Source organism: Chelmon rostratus, chromosome 13 (genome assembly GCF_017976325.1).
Source record: "Chelmon rostratus isolate fCheRos1 chromosome 13, fCheRos1.pri, whole genome shotgun sequence".
NCBI lineage: Eukaryota > Metazoa > Chordata > Actinopteri > Chaetodontiformes > Chaetodontidae > Chelmon > Chelmon rostratus.
In genome coordinates, this window is record NC_055670.1 from 557,873 (window position 1) to 574,408 (window position 16,536).

General features: G+C 41.3%; 1 protein-coding gene across 1 annotated transcript; it reads right to left on the reverse strand.

Moving 5' to 3' along the window:
- Nucleotides 1-2,281: 2,281 nt before the first annotated feature.
- dusp19a (dual specificity phosphatase 19a) lies at nucleotides 2,282-12,032 on the reverse strand. The gene is made up of 4 exons (XM_041951422.1): nucleotides 11,810-12,032; nucleotides 11,031-11,077; nucleotides 9,709-9,861; nucleotides 2,282-2,488 (listed from the first exon to the last, which is right to left on the reverse strand). The coding sequence occupies exons 1-4, from the start codon at nucleotides 12,030-12,032 to the stop codon at nucleotides 2,282-2,284; spliced, it is 630 nt and encodes a 209-aa protein (XP_041807356.1).
- Between the last annotated feature and the right edge of the window lie 4,504 nt (nucleotides 12,033-16,536).

The window sequence follows — 16,536 nt, forward strand, 5'->3', positions numbered from 1 at the left end:
ACACAACTGTCCCGCTAATTGTCTGTTCATAAAATTCTCTGCAGCCCCAGAGTCTACTAAAACAGAGGTGGAATGGGAACGGCCATTACAGCACAGGGTAGCAGTAAGTTGCAGTTCTTGGAGAGGGGCTGAAGTTGTTTGGCTCATCCGTATCTCTCCCATTACGAATGAGCCAGCTCTTTTTCCGATCGCTTTGGACAGCGGGCAACAAAGTGATCTGCACTGCCACAATACATGCAAAGGTGGGTGGCGCGTCTATGATTCTTCTCCTTCTGTGACAGTTGCGCTCGACCAATCTGCATGGGCTCTGACCCAGGTTCCGATGGATGGGCTGCCGAGGTTTGGGTAGTGGGGGTGTCAAGATGGCGGACAGGGGCTGAGGTGATTCGTTGGCCACGCTCTCTCCTCCGCTCTCGAATTCGGTTATCCAACCGAATGGCGAGAGAGATTAATGCATCCAAATCTGCTACATCTTCTCGTGTGGCAAGCTCATCTTTTAAACCCTCGTTGAGGCCCTTGTAAAAGGCTCCCTGAAGAGCAACATCGTTCCATCCACTCTCTGCAGCAAGGGTTCTGAAGTCCACTGCAAACTCAGCTGCGCTCCGGCTCCCTTGCTTGAGTGACGAGAGGCGGTTGCCAGCCTCTCTTCCTCGGACTGGGTGATCAAAAACTCTCTTCATCTCAGAGGAGAACAAAGCATAAGATGAACACACCACAGACTGCCTCTCCCACACTGCCTTCCCCCACTCTCTTGCTCGCCCCTTCAACAAACTAACTAAATATGCAATCTTTGCTTTCTCAGTAGAATAGGAAAATGGTTGAAGGTCAAAAACAAGGGAAACTTGTGTGAGAAAAGCCTGACACGTACCTAAATCACCATCATAGCGCTCAGGAACTGGTACGAAGGGCTCACGAATTACCTGGGGGGCGGAGTTGGAACTAGCAGAAGCATCGTTAGCAGGGGCAACAACAGCTGAGCTATCACTGGAGGAAGCTGCCATATGGGCAGTTAATGCTGAAACCTTAGCTGTGAGTTGAGAAACTTGACTAATCAAGACATTATTACTATCAACAAGAGCTTTAATAATATTCTCATGTTGCCCGAGCAAAGCTCCATGACTGGCCATGGCTTGCTGTAGGGCAGGTCCTGAGGACTGACGAAATGTCTGCTGAGCTCATCATGGCCAGACCGTAATGTTACGAATCAGGTTCAGAGGCTCAGGTGCAGACACAATACTCAGCAGACCAAACGTTCACAAGATAACAATTTATTTTACTTACACAGGGATACAATGAAATGCAGGAAGGGAACTGAATGTAAACTAAGGTCGCCCTCATAAGGAGGGGAAGCAAAATACAGGAATAACTGAATGTAGGCAAGTCACCCTCTTAAGGAGGGGAGAAATTACAACAAGGGAGAGAGAAACTAAAACTAACCAGGATTCAAATTACACAACAGAGAAAGTACTAATAACTACACAAGACTAAGACTAAGGACATTAAATGGACAAAGCAAGAGAGGGTGAACCAGCAGAGGGATTACTGTAGAGGGGAGGTAGGCAGACAGCAGGCGTGGTATGACCGGGGAGAGTGGTGAGCCGGCCGGGCAGGAGCAGAGGCGTGGATGTCGGTGGTGGAGGAAAGCCAGTCAATGAGCAGGAGGATGATGATGGTATGAGGCAGGAAAACCAAGGCAGCGAGGAGGGTCGGAACTGTGGGAGAAACAAACACGGAGTTACAAAAGCTACGACTGTGACTGAGATTAAACACTAAGAGCCAATACTACTGACACGAGGTAAGTTTACGGTCTGGCGTCGTGTAGTGGTCTGCTGGCATCTTTTAAGGGAGGCTGAAACAATGACAGAGGCAGAACCACTCCCCGCCGCAGCTGGAGACACTCAATGATCACTGATCATCTGCTGCACCTGCCCACGCTCAGCCACTCTCCCTGTCTGCCGTCACCTGTATGGAAAAAGAGGGAGAAGGAGAAGAGAGGGAGAAACTCCGCTGGAGGTGGAGCCAGAGGTGGAGGGCATGACAATCGCCTGGTCTGATTATTCTGGATCATTAAACCAGAGCAGAACCAGATCAAAATCCCATACAGTTTTTCAATAAAACACTTCTGTCAGATATTCCTACATTGTAAAAATCTCAAATAGTGTTTTAGTAAAATAGCTCTTTCAGTTTTGAGAATGACTGCATTTTCTCATTAAAATCAATTTAAATTAAACTTATTTGTTCTTGAACTGTCAAACTACCTTGAACATTTTCTCTTCCTGTTTCAGTGTTTGGATCCATTTATTGTATGCATTTTGTAGCTCCTCAGTTGTTCCAGGAAGCCAGGGTTAGGGGATGAGGCAGGCCGAGCTGATTTGACCAATGACAGGGCAGCATCAAAGGACTGGTCTTCACATGACATCAGGTAGCCAATCACCACTGCTGGTGCCCGTGACACGCCAGCGTTGCAGTGGACCAATACTACGCCTTTCTGAGGAAGAATCAGAGGTAAATGATCATTTTAAAGCTGTATCAATAGATTTCAGCCACTTGGGGGCAGAAAACCTCTACAGGAAGATGAAAAATAGTGTCTTAATATTATCTTCTCATTGATTGCTATGGCAAATGTGTCAGCAACAGTAGCCTATTAACACATCCAGCAGAAAAAGAGAAACATCATCATCCTATTGGAGTTGTTTTGGTGTCTAACTAATTAATTTAAATTCAACATTCACTGTAATTTAACACTGTTTTGGTTTCTAAAAAATATTTAGCAAATTAGCTTCTGAATGTTTCACTTTCTTCAACAGCTTATTGCTGTGTCTGTTGTTTGGTGCTGAATAGGGAGTGTACAGTGGTTTTATCAGAGCTTCTTGCTCAAAACAGCTGTCTGCTGCTGCTGGAAACACAGACTTAGGAGTTGGTGACAATTCTCTTTGGATTTGTCATTGCAAGCAAATATTTCACTTTATAGTAATCACATTTGTTGTTATATAAATAGGTTGATTAAAGGATGTTGATGTCATTTATAGCTGGAGACTATCTCTGTGTTTCTGTTTCTTTACTGTCATAACTATTATAACCTTTGACTTTGGAACAGTAGTGGAGAAATATTATGAACTTTTACGTCAATATAATCAGATTTTTATAACAACAACATACTAAATGGCTATTTGAAAATAATAAGACCATTTAAAAAGGGTTACCCATAGTGATGAACCTAAATCTGTTTTGTTTCAGTCTCTCTGCTCTCATAGCATCACTTTTGGCCCTAAAAACACACACAGTAAGAGACTAGCTGGTGAACATATTGTGGCATTTAGCAGATAAAGAGCCAGATATTTCCCCCAGGAGTTGGTACAGACCATAAACAGAGCTAAAAGAGAAAGAACATTGGACCTACATTTATGTTTGCTGAGTTCACCACATCAACTTGAAAGCTGATGAGATGGTGTGCTCACAACTTGTTTCTGCTGCCCCCAAGTGGCTACAGTTTAAGTCATAGTGCATGCAGTTAGTATTAGTTAAAGTTAGTAAGAAAAATAAAGAAATCCTCATTATTCACAGTTTGTTCATATTGATTTTCCTGAAATACACCAATATCATACAAATATGGTTTTTGTTGAGTTACTGGCCCAATTCCAATGTCCTCTCTGTCACACGCACATACTTCTGTAAGTTTCCATCTCAGCATCTCTGCTGACTTTGCTTAAGGGAAAACCCCACAAAGCTTTGCATAGTAACATCAAAATATGACAGTGAAATTGCTAATAGAAAAAGAGGGGAAAAATATGGAAGCAATAAGCAAGATGACATTTTTCTTTTGACTACAAACAGATGTTACTAACCAGTAGTATTTGTGTGTAAGTAACCCTCTATATCATGATGTTCACACATAATTTCATAGCCTGCAGCTGTATATCCCCTTTTGTGTGCAGTTGAAAAAAAAAAATCTCAAAAGTTCAAGTTTGTGGAGCTGTAGAAAAATGTTGTCCAAGTGTGAAAACGTTTTGTGCACAGAGATGTAATTTGCACATGTGTCGGTGGTAGCTGTAGAAATATTTTCTGTATGTGTTTCTAATCTGCTTTTGCATTAATTTCACCAAAATAACCACAGAAGTATGACTAATGTTATATTTGCTGTACATTACGGTTACATTATGGTTTGTAAGAATAATGTCATTGCTACTATGGCCTCAGCATAATCTGGTCTCTATGGAAATGTTATCTTATGTTTGCTTTGACAGGAATTTTGCTGACAAATTTTATCAGATGCAGTCTCATTTTAATTGATGCAGCTGTCTGCCCAGGCTCTCTGTGTGCTTGCAACTCAGGCATTTCCCACAGGCTTGTCCTGAGGCTTGACCTGGAGCATTTATTTACATGTCAGGTCATTTTTAACAATATGCACAGAAACACGAAGTTGAAGCCCAATAACAATATGGAGGATTAATGCTGGTAATCTTCATTTTGTGCTTGCAGTTTTATCCATTAGTGAGGAATTGGCTACATTTCTTCTGCTTCTTCAGCAGTATTCGACAAGCATTACTCAGGATTTATGGCGAGCATGCATTCCCAATGTTGCGTTTGGCGTTTGTCACATTTCTGCCTCCTGAGCTTAGTTGACTTGCGCAGATCATGTTTATTTGATCATTTTCCCTTGATTTTTGCGCTTCTACCATAGTACCATGACACAGTGAACAAATAAAGGAAGTTTGGCAGGGAAAGTCTACTGCAGATAAATCACCCCAATTCAAGCAGCTGGTAACAGTGGTGGCAAATTAAGAATCACAATTGATGTAATTGATAATATACTACTTGCACGTGAACTGGCAGCTGCTGAGTCCGTGTGGGGACATCAGATGCAGGCAAGCTAGTCAAGGTGGAGAGTCCAAGAGGGGCTTTGAATGTATGAATTCAGACTCTGTTGGTTCTGTTGGTCCAGCAGTTATTCTAGCACCTTGTCTTTTTTGTTAATCACATTGGGAAAGAGCTATTCTTCTATAACAGAAAGGTTTGAGCGAGAGTTTCAGAGGTTAAATACCAGGCACAGTAGTGGTGCAATTCTTGATGTTAGAGAGGGCCTATGCAATCTCAAACAGGGCCATTTGCTTCGAGTTGGGGTTTCTTTCTCCATAGGAACCTGCTCACTCTACATGATCCTGCTTAGAACATGGCTTACTACTGAAGAATTCAATAACGTGACACAAATAGGCAAGTGGATGATGCAGTCAATGCAATACAAGCAACACCTTTTTCCCCAGGGACAAATAGAAGGATCCCGTGTGTGGACTTCAGCTCGGCAATCAACACAATCAGATGACACAAGAGTCATTGGCAGATGACACAAGAGTCATTAGCCTCTTCTCATCCTCTGGTGCAGGACTTAAGGAGAAGACCCCCAACCCCTGTCACCATACTTAAAATCACTGTGTCTGCTGTGGAAACCTTCAGGTTCCAAAGTCTCCCTGGACCTCAGGTGGGAATCCAACATTGACTGTATCATCAAAAAAGGCCCAGTAGAAGATGTACTTCCGGTGCCAACTCCAGATGTTCAACCTGCCTTAAGAGCTGCTGATCTGTTCTCTGTTCATTCATCACTGTCCGGTTTGGATCGGCCACCAAACAGGACAGACTACTGACGGATACTACAACAGTAAGACTGAAGAAAAATCACTGGTGCCAACCTGTCCTCCATTTAGAAATTATAGATGTCCAGAGTCAGAAAACAGGCAGGAAACATCACTGCAGACCAATCACATCCTAGACACAACATGTTCAAACTTTGTTTCAAAATTAATGCCATTTTTATGCACCTATATCAATGTGAACAGACTCCGAAAAAACATGGAAAATAAGACTAGTATCTAAGAATGCTCTCAGACCTCCACCAAAGAGGCATGAGCACTCAATACATAGCACACAGTTCAGTTACCAATGAAGCAATAAATTAGTCTAAATCTCAACAACAAAAAAAAAACCCTGTAGGAAGCAAACAAAGATACTCAGTTTGGGACTCCATACAACAGTTTGCCAACAAAAATGAAGTATAGTGCAAGTTTAAGCAGGCCACAGAGGTCAAGCACAATTCACATTCTAGCTCCACTGGCTGATGGCTCAGCTGATCTCAAACCAGCCCTCATCAGCTGACAGCTCAGCTAATTCTCTGCTTGGCACTCTACTGGCACATCTCAAACAGCTGGCTCTATTTCAGTAGTCATAGCCTGCTTACTCTCGCTGCTTCATCTGCAAGTCATTTAAAACCCAGCTCCACCTATGCTATGTCTGACTTAATCAATGTCATTTCTGTTGTCATTAATGCCTGCTCTGTTCTGCTCCCTATGGGGTCTTTGCAGCTGCTCTCCCTGCTATAGCCATTCCATGTAAGCACATGGAAGAGCAGAACCATGCTCTTTCTGCTTCAGGCTTTTCACATAAGCACATGAAAGGGCAGTGTGCAGTATAAATAAATATACTTTGACTAGGGTAAGTGATGCCTCTTGCATGTATTAGACCATCTTAGTGATTCTCAGACAATTCCACAGTTACCTCCCATAGTCGTGCAAGCATGTCGCAAGCATCTTTATTCTTGGAAATTGCCAGACTAGGGAATGGGCAGTTTGATGGTGGACCCACAGAGGAGAGAGGATGGGGCTGGAGAATAATGTAGGACAGGTGAACTCATAAGATCATCAACGATCACTTTCAGGATGGACTAGGCTTCTTCCCCTGGGGATTAACATTTGATGTGTCTGATGATGATAATGTTACTCGCAGTTGGTTTTCCAGGTTTGGGTCAGTTTTGAGTCTTTGCAAGAGTCAGAAGTTAGAAAGAACTGCTCATAGTAGTTGGTTGTTGCTCTTCATGCAAAACTTGCATGCATACCATTGTCTCTGTCTGGTCTTGTGAAAGCTGCTTGTTCAGCATCCAAACTCAGCTGAGGAGCATTAACTTTATCCAAGTAAATTTGTCCTTGGAGCTCATCCAGTTTAGCACTTTTCGAGGTGCAGTGACTATTGAGATTAGCCTTTTTCATCACTGTGAGCACGTCCCCACAAACTAATTAATGCAGGCACACTGGCTTGCCTTTTACCTCGACAAAAAAATAATCCTTCTTTTCCCATGTTAAGCACAACATCTAGTTTTGTTTTGCTGAGAGGCGCCCTGACGCATTAACGTGACATTTGTCACCCATGTGTGTTGAATTCAGGGACCACTTTCACGTCAGAACTGGTAAAAATCATAAACTGATTTGGGCCGCAGGAATGGCCGTGGCAAGTTGGCTCTATAGCACCCCCTAGAATATTTTAATAATTCAGCCCCACATTTTACCTGGATGTCCGAAATTTGGTGGGCTGATTAACCATGTCTAGAAAAGTCTATTGAAGTCATACCTTAAGCCCATAAGAAGTCAGCCAAATTAAATTAAATGAAATTAATGTCAAAATGTGACTTATTTCTGGCCTTTTGCAGGGCTCATATTTTAACTAACTCCTCCCACAGGATTCATCAGATCAACTTCAAATTTGGGCAGTGTACTCTAGAGACCTTAAAGATGAAAAGTTGTGCTCATTCCTGCAAAATATTGAACGGCCTGGCATTTGTGCATTTTGCCATGAAAAATCAAGTCATTGTAACTCCAAGGTACATTGTCCGATCTACCCCAAACTGCACATGTATGATCAGACTCCCAGTCTGAACACAACTGTATGACAATATTCACTCATAATCATAGCTCCACCCACTGGCAACAGGAAATGACATGTTTTACACTTTAATTTCCTCCTGCTAGCAGGGTGACCAAATCCACCACGAAGGGGTCAGAATAGCCTTAAGACATTGATGATGCTCTATGGAAAATATTGTAATTTTTGGTCAGGCAGTGTTGCCATGGCAGCGTGGTAAATTTGGATGCTTCGCAATGAAAAATCAACTTGTTTTAATTCAGCTGTACACAATCCAATCTGCACCAATCTTCATATGATTGAAGAGTCCCAACCTGAAGACAATTTTATGATGAAACTGAGTCAAATTCGCAGTGTCACCTACTGGCAACAGGAAGTTACAGTCGGTACATTATAACGTACTTCTCCTAGCAGTTTGATTGTATCCCCTTTAAATTTACTCTCCTACATGATAGACCTTGTACTTGTTTTTGGGGGACTAGAAAATAACCTTGAACTCATGAAATTTGCACACACATCAGAATTGGTAAACCCTTTGATTTGATGCTGGTCATTGGGCTGGATGTGGCTAATTAGCTTGATAGCGCCCCTAGAAAATTTCAACAAAGCAACGCCGGCTGTATGTTTCCCCTAGACGTGCAAATTTGGAAGGCAAATGTATAATCACAAGACTCTGAAAAAAACATTCTTAGCCATGAGCTAAAACCAACAGCTCTTCAATGGCAGATTCATCTTTTTTACATTTCTCCAAGGTAATCGTCACCACCAAAATGCGTCTCACAAAAATAAACCTTTCTTCCAACTTACATACACACAGCTGTAGTGAAAAACTCTGGAAAACAGAGTTATTAAACCCGAACTAACGAGGTTGCATTGCTGCTACAGGTGGGTCTCAGTCTCAGTGTGAAGCTTATGGAGCTAACAGTCACAACTTTGTTTTTGGTAATTTCAAAATAAAGGCACAAATTCCAAAATAAGTTAGCAAAATGGCTGCATTTACAGAGTGCTTCTTGGCTGCGCTGGTGTAACTTTTGTCTGCGATCTTCAGTTGCCTCTCTTTAATAGTGGATTTGATTATGAATCTGTGAACAAACGTTGGCTTGGTCTGGCTGAACAGTGAACTCTCAGTGCCTATGGCCTGGAGATCCTGAGCGGGTTTGAGGATTAGCTCCACCACCAGCAGCACGTGAGTCAATCAATGATGTTCAGACCGTTGGAGCTGGTGTGGCCACTGTACTCCAGAGACCTTTACGACAAGTTTGATGTTTTGCCATGAAACAAACACAACTTGTTTGATTTTGGCTCAAATGTTTGATTGTAGAGGATCCAACAACTAAAAAATAAATACTCAAAATAGGAGCAATTCATGACTCCAAACTTTGAGAAAAACACCACAATTTATCTAAAGCATGTCTGAATATTCATGTCAAAATTTAAAAATCATGAACACTGAAGGTCAGTACCAGCCAGATGGCCTACTGGGTAATCTGATCCTGCATTTCAAAGCAAAAGCATCAGTTTGATTATCAGGGCTGGAATTACCATATGCCACACAAACAGAAACATGATTCACGGTGTGTGAGTTTGTGTGTGTGTGTGTGTGTGTGTGTGTGTGTGTGTGTTGGGTGTGTGTGTGTGTGTGTGTGTGTGTGTGTGTGTTGGGGGGGTTGTCTGTGGGTGTGTGTGTGTGGTGTCATGTTATGGTGAGCTGCAGGCTTTGCTGCTAAAAGGTTGTGACACTGAGATCTGATATGTGTGCAGTTTAATAAAACATGAGGGGAGGAGAGGAAAGGAGAGAAAATATTGAAACATGTCAAAGTGTCAAATTTCAGCTTTTCAAAATTGAGTATTTGTCGCTTTTCTGTGTTTTCTGCTTCTTGCTGGTGTTATGGACGAGCAGTTTAAAGAATCACTTTAGACATGAGACATTTTACAGACTTTCTAGATCAAATGTTTTGATAGATTGATTGGCAAATTAGTGATAGAGGATTGATATAATCTGTAGTAATGAGACTAATGTGTTACCTCACTGCGAGCCTGCTGGATGAAGTCACAACAGTCCTGGATGTGAAGCAGCACATCAGTGTCAGGATGATCCACAATACTGACAGTCTTATAGATGAACAGGTCAGGAAACACATTCTCCACCCCAAAGGCCACATTCAGGATGTGAGACACCTGAGGAAGAAAAGGAGGAGGAGGAGGAAGAAGACACTTTTTCTTGCTAATCCTGGAGTGAAGTTGATGCACAGCCATAAAATCAGAATAACAAACAAACAAACAGGAATCACATGACAGTAACAGTAACATCCAGGCAGTTAATAACAGTATAGTAGTGTCTTTATGGGATTTATTTCCTAGTCCTACCCTCTTAGCTGTTCTTGCTCAGTTTTCACTCCCTTTTGACACAGTCGCTACATGTCAAAGGCCAGGTCTACATTCTAAGCCTAAACCTAAACCTCCTAATTTTAAAATGTTGTTTTCATGTGAAAATGATTTCAGTGGAGAACTCTGTCTACAGTGAGATATTTTATTCATTCATGGTCATGACCTTGTCTGACAAAATCACCATAACATAGCTGTGCTGTGTCATCGTCTCTATTGGTATTTAAATGTGTGATCACAGAAAATGTTTGAGATGACAGAAAGTTGTCTTCTTAACTGCCATATAGTCACCTGTGAGGCTACACACAGACAGACGAACGAACACAGTGTTAGTGCAGTTAAATTCACGTTATGGGTCCCATGCACATATTTTTTCTGTTTCTGTTGTCACACCACTGAATGAGTATAATATAGTTATTTAACCTCAGCCCATAAACACTATGTCTTCACATTTTGTTGAATCTGCAACTTGAATTTCATTCATTTGTGGGTGAATGGACACACTAAATGAATCTCTGCTAAAATATGTTGGTCACTGTTGTTAAAGCACATCGAAAGTAAAAGAAGAGCAATTCACTAAGGTAGAAACACTAAATAACTTTTAAGTGGATTCACTTGTCATGTCTATGCTTACATACTGTATACAACACAGAAATATGCATATAAAGATGTACCCAGTCTGTTATATTTGCCCTTTTGTTTTCATCCTGATTCTGTTTTATCCACTTATTTGTTTGGTTTATTTAATCTAAATTAAAAGCCTAACCAGGGATGAAGGCTACAAATTAGTTTTAACTAGATGTCCTACAGTATATAAATTACATCTTCTTCATATCTTATCCTTAAATAACAATGTTTGTGTGTCTATCTTGCTATCAGTATCTATCTGAAAGGCAGAATGGCAGATTAGAATGTAGGACTGTTGAATAACTGTCTTTAGTTCAATAGGAAATGAACCTCACCTTGTGTTTTCTCAGAGTGCCAAAGTCATGTGCAGCATCTTGAGAACCTACAAACACACACACACACACACACACACACACACACACACACACACACACACACACAGTCAATTCGCTGCTAATTCAGGATTTGTCTTTTGAAGTGTTTTGACATAAGACCCTGTCCATGGTAAGCCAAAAAGAAGACCTGAAAAGGGCATCCCACTATGTGCATGCACAGCATCTCCCGCAGATCAGTGGGTCATTTATGTTTCACCTGTGAACCAGTGAGCCCTGATAGGTCACATCTACCCCTGTCCTCCCCCACGTCTGTGCTCATGTTACCCATTACTTTGAGCTGGCAGTTTTCTGTGTTGGTGGACCGAAGGTGGTTTCCAGAACAGGGCAGGGGGAAGGGAGGGACTCATCCAACAACTGGAGCAGGTGCAAGGGGGTCATGCTTCTTTTTTAAAATTTCTTAAAGAGTAATCTGGTTTGTAAGTGGAAGTAGACATGCCACCATTACTGCAGTGACAAGTCACTTGTAAACTCACTTATCACACCGTAATGTACAGTATGTATAGAATGTCATGTATTAAAACAGAATAGTGCAGTGTGCAGTGCACCTTTTCAACACAAAACTTAATTAACAATTACTGATGGTGGACTTTTTGATGGAAGTCCATTTCTGTTTGTTCACACAGGGTTGGGAGGGTTGCCTTGTGACACACCTCTACGACTGGCCAGCATCTGTTTGACAATGCTTTACTGTGTTGTCATTATGTATCATATTCACTCACCCAGAAGCAGGTAAGACTTGACGCTGCCAACCTGCAGGTCCCAGGAAGTGTCAGGGATATATCCCAGCATCCTCTCTGAGGGGCTGGGGTCCTCAACCACAGTGATCATAGAACCCTTCCAGGTCTCAATGATGCGACGGCCACTCAGTGCTGTCACACGGGTGCACTGCTTCCTCAGTCTCGTCCGAGAGAAACTCTGGATCTCCTCAGTCAGTGACTGCATGACTAGACCAGACTGGAATGAACTAGATTGCACTGAACTGGACCGAGCTGAAGTGAACATGAAAGATAAATGAATAAAGGTATGAGATTTATTACAGTTATATGTAGATGTTGGATATGCAAGAAACTATCCAGAATGAGGCGTATAGCAAATAACAGATGACATGAAAGTGAACTGCATCTCAAAGAAATGGGTCTACAGCTATGCAAGGGGCTCTGTGAGGATGCACTTGTGCTGCATAGTGATGTTTTGAGCTTAATACTATAATGTCAGCATGACAACATGCTAACACTGATGATGCTAACATGCTGATATTTAGCAGGTATAATGTTTGCCATGTTCACCATCTTAGTTTAGTATGTTAGAATGCTAATTAGTAAAGTACAGTTGAGGTGATGTCACTTAAAGTTTAGTCTGGCAATATTTAAAATTAGTCTTACTGTTACCAAATCCCATGAACCACAATGAAATGATTAATGAACAAGCATGTGTTTTTGTTATTGTGTGTATCTAAAGCCTCATATATCTTATTCTTCTGTATCATAGAGTTCCATTGCAGTCCAAAAAGTAATTGACCCAATCCCACATACATGTACACAGACATACTGCCCCAAATTCTCACTGGAGCACCAAATGTGTATTAATCTGCCAACAAATGATCTACTTCTTCCTGTTGAGTAATATTTACTAAAAACTACAGTGGCCAAATATTTTAAGAAATTACTGAGCCTTTAATGAAAATGTAACCACATACAGTATTTTTTAGCTGTTTTTAATCATTTATACCTTCAGTAGGAACCGTTGGGCTGAGAGTTTAGAGCCACAGACAGGGTGGGAATGTCAGAAAGTATTGAGAGACAATTGAATTTTTAATTTTATTCACTTTATTAATCCCAAACTAGGAAATTATTCTCTGCATTTCACCCATCACTGATTTACTGAAACACACACATGCACATGCAACATGCAGTGAGACACACAGGAGCAGTGGGCTGCCGCATCAGGCGCCCGGGAAGCATATTGGGGGGTTGAGTGCCTTGCTCAAGGGCACATCAGCCGGCTAATGGAGGGGGGAGAGTGGATACTACCACACCCAGGTTTCTCTGCCAGTCCGAGATGATCATTCACACATTTTATGCCCTCCATTTTTAATGACAGTTACTGTAACACCTGACTTAGCAAGACATCCCTGGAACACTTACAAATGGTCTTAAACACTGCTGTGAAGCCTTTTTTATTAGGTCCTCTAAAAGTTTTCATGTGACACCGACTGTGGGTCCTAAACTTTGGAATTGATTCCTATTCAATTTCAAAAGATTTGTGAAAAAGAGGGGAAAGAGCTTAAAACTCTGTTCAAACCTGTTCAAACTTACCTTTCTTCCTTCCTCTGTTTGACTATTTCATGATTTTATGTTATGAAAGCATTTTTGTGCTATATATCTCAGAATCTACTATTGGCACTAAGAGGTTCACATCTGTGGTTTTGACCAAAACATATCAATAACTATTGAATGAATTGTGATGAGATTTGAAGTGCACATTAATGCCCCCTTTATGAATGTGATTAATTATTTAAGAACTTTGGTGATAACTTTTCTTCTAGCACCATCATCAGGTAAAATTTTTAATTTGTCTGATACTTTGGTTTGTTACCAAGCACCTATTCAACTTAAGTACAGTCTTCTATGGACTGAAATTACATTTTGCATGGACATTTATGTTCCCCAGAGGATGAATCCAAATGACTTTGGTGATTCCGTGACTTTTTATCAAACGCCACCAGTTTGCCTATCAGCCCCATTTAGGAGTCGATGACGCTGTTTTTACCTGCTGCAACGAGCCCATATGCATCTGGATGGTGGAGGAGGCACTGTAAGAATCACATTCTTTGATTTCTCCAGTGCCTTCAACACCATTCAACCTCTGCTATTGGGTGAGAAGCTGCGGGGGATGGGTGTTAACGACGCAGTGATCTCCTGGATTACTGACTACTTGACAGGCCGGCCACAGTTTGTCCGTCTGGGCAGCGGGCTGCCTGATGTGGTGGTCAGTGATACAGGAGCTCCACATGGGACTGTGCTTTCTCCCTTCCTCTTCACCTTATACACCACTGACTTTAAGTACAACTCTGAGTCATGTCACCTGCAGAAGTTCTCTGATGACTCAGCTGTTGTCGGGTGTATAAGAGAGGGAGAGGAGGGGGAGTACAGGACACTGATAGACAACTTTGTCGAGTGGTCCAAACAGAACCACCTGAGGCTGAACATCAGCGAGACCAGAGAGATGGTGATCGACTTCAGGAGGAAGAAAACGCCTTCACAGCCACTACGGATCAAAGGGGAGGTGGTGGAGGAGGTGGAGGACTACAAATACCTTGGAGTGGTGATCGACAACAGACTGGACTGGAAATCCAACACAGAGACTGTGTACAAGAAGGGGATGAGCAGACTCTACTTCCTGTGGAAACTGAGATCCTTCAACGTGTGCAGCAAAATGTTGGAGATCTTCTACCAGTCTGTTGTTGCCAGCGCCATCTTCTTTGCTGTTGTTTGTTGGGGCAGCAGCATCAGAGCCAGCGACACCAACAGACTTGATAAGATCATCAAGAAGGCTGGCTCTGTACTTGGACTCAGACTTGAGTCTTTTCAGACTGTGGTGGAGAGGAGGACGCTGAATAAACTGCTATCCATCATGGACAATGATCAGCACCCTCTCCATCACACAGTGGACAGACAGCGGAGCACCTTCTCCCACAGGCTGCTACAGCTCCGCTGTCGAAGGGAGGGTTCCAGGAAATCTTTCCTGCCACATGCCATTACACTGTACAATAACAGCTGAAAATAATAATAATAATACAATACTTCTTACCACTACTGTTTGCTTTTGATATTTTATTATTATGTATATAATTTTTTACTGCTTGCTATTTCGATATTTTATTATATATAGTTTGTTCCTACAGTCACGGTACACTTTATTTTCACTGCCATTTGCTTTTGATATTCTTATTTTGATACTCATTTGCATTTGATATTCCTTTTGTGCAATACTTTTTACTACTGTTTACTATTTGGCTATTTTATTATTTTGTTATGTATATAATCTTTTTACTGCTCGCTATTTTTATATTTTTATTATGTATAGTTTGTTCTTTATAGTCTTATTTTCACTTATTTCACTGTGTGTAATGCTGCTGCTGCACTGCAATTTCCCAGCTTGGGATAAATAAAGTATATCTATCTATCTATCTATCTATCTATCTATCTATCAGTAGGTTAAAGTTTTCATGTATCCACTTAAATATCTCAATATCTAGGACAGGGAATCTCGGACTTATTACTCAGAGGTCTATATCAGCTTTTTATTCAGGGTCCGAGGTCCACAATGATGATGGTGATGGTGAAAATAATACTTAATCAGTTTGTTAAGATCACATTTCTTGTGACTGGGCCAGCATGAAATGGAGGCAGGCAGAGCCCAGACAGTTAGTCCATATTTATTACACTATTTACATTTACACTAGTTGGGGAAAATGTGTACCAGAGAAAAGGAGACACTTTCTGTATATGCAATTTAATAGCTGGTAGCACATTCCTCATGTTCTATGTGTGAAATCTGCAGCAAGACAACACTCTCTAACGTCACCTTGATAACAATGTCAACCAAATGGAAATAAGCCACATTAAAACCACATTCATTTGGGGCCAGGATCACTGTGAATTAGCCCCAGCTACACGGTATATTCAGCATCACTTATGATTTATTGATCAATACAAAAGGTATTTCAAAATAGAACACAATACACTTCAAACGTATTGTTGTGTTTTTATAACAGGGGGTATGGCAGGGGCCCTTGTCTAAGGGCCAGAATAGTATATATATATATATACATACATATATATATATATATATATATATATACTATACTATGTACTATATATATATATATACTATACTATGTATATATATACTATATATATATATATATACATACATATATATATATATATATGTATATATATATATATATATACTATTCTGGCCCTTAGACAAGGGCCCCTGCCATACCCCCTGTTATAAAAACACAACAATACCTTTGAAGTGTATTGTGTTCTATTTTGAAATACCTTTTGTATTGATCAATAAATCATAAGTGATGCTGAATATACCGTGTAGCCAAACAGCGACTAAGAGGTACACCAAGGAGGGAGAGGCTAGGGGAATAAACAAGCTGTGTCCCACTGAACCAGCCAAAGTGGCAGGGGAACAACCCTGAGCCACCATGAGCTGAGATGGAAAAACACTGGAAAGACATATGGGAAAGAGAGGCATCACACAACACCAATGCCCAATGGTTAGTAGACCTAACCATTGGGCAACCTCCCAGAACAAGGACCAGTAACCATCTCAATGGCAGACATCCAAGAAAGAGTGTCGAAGATGAAGAGATGGGCAGCACCAGGCCCCGATATGAATGCCATGAATGCCTAGCAGCACAGATGAA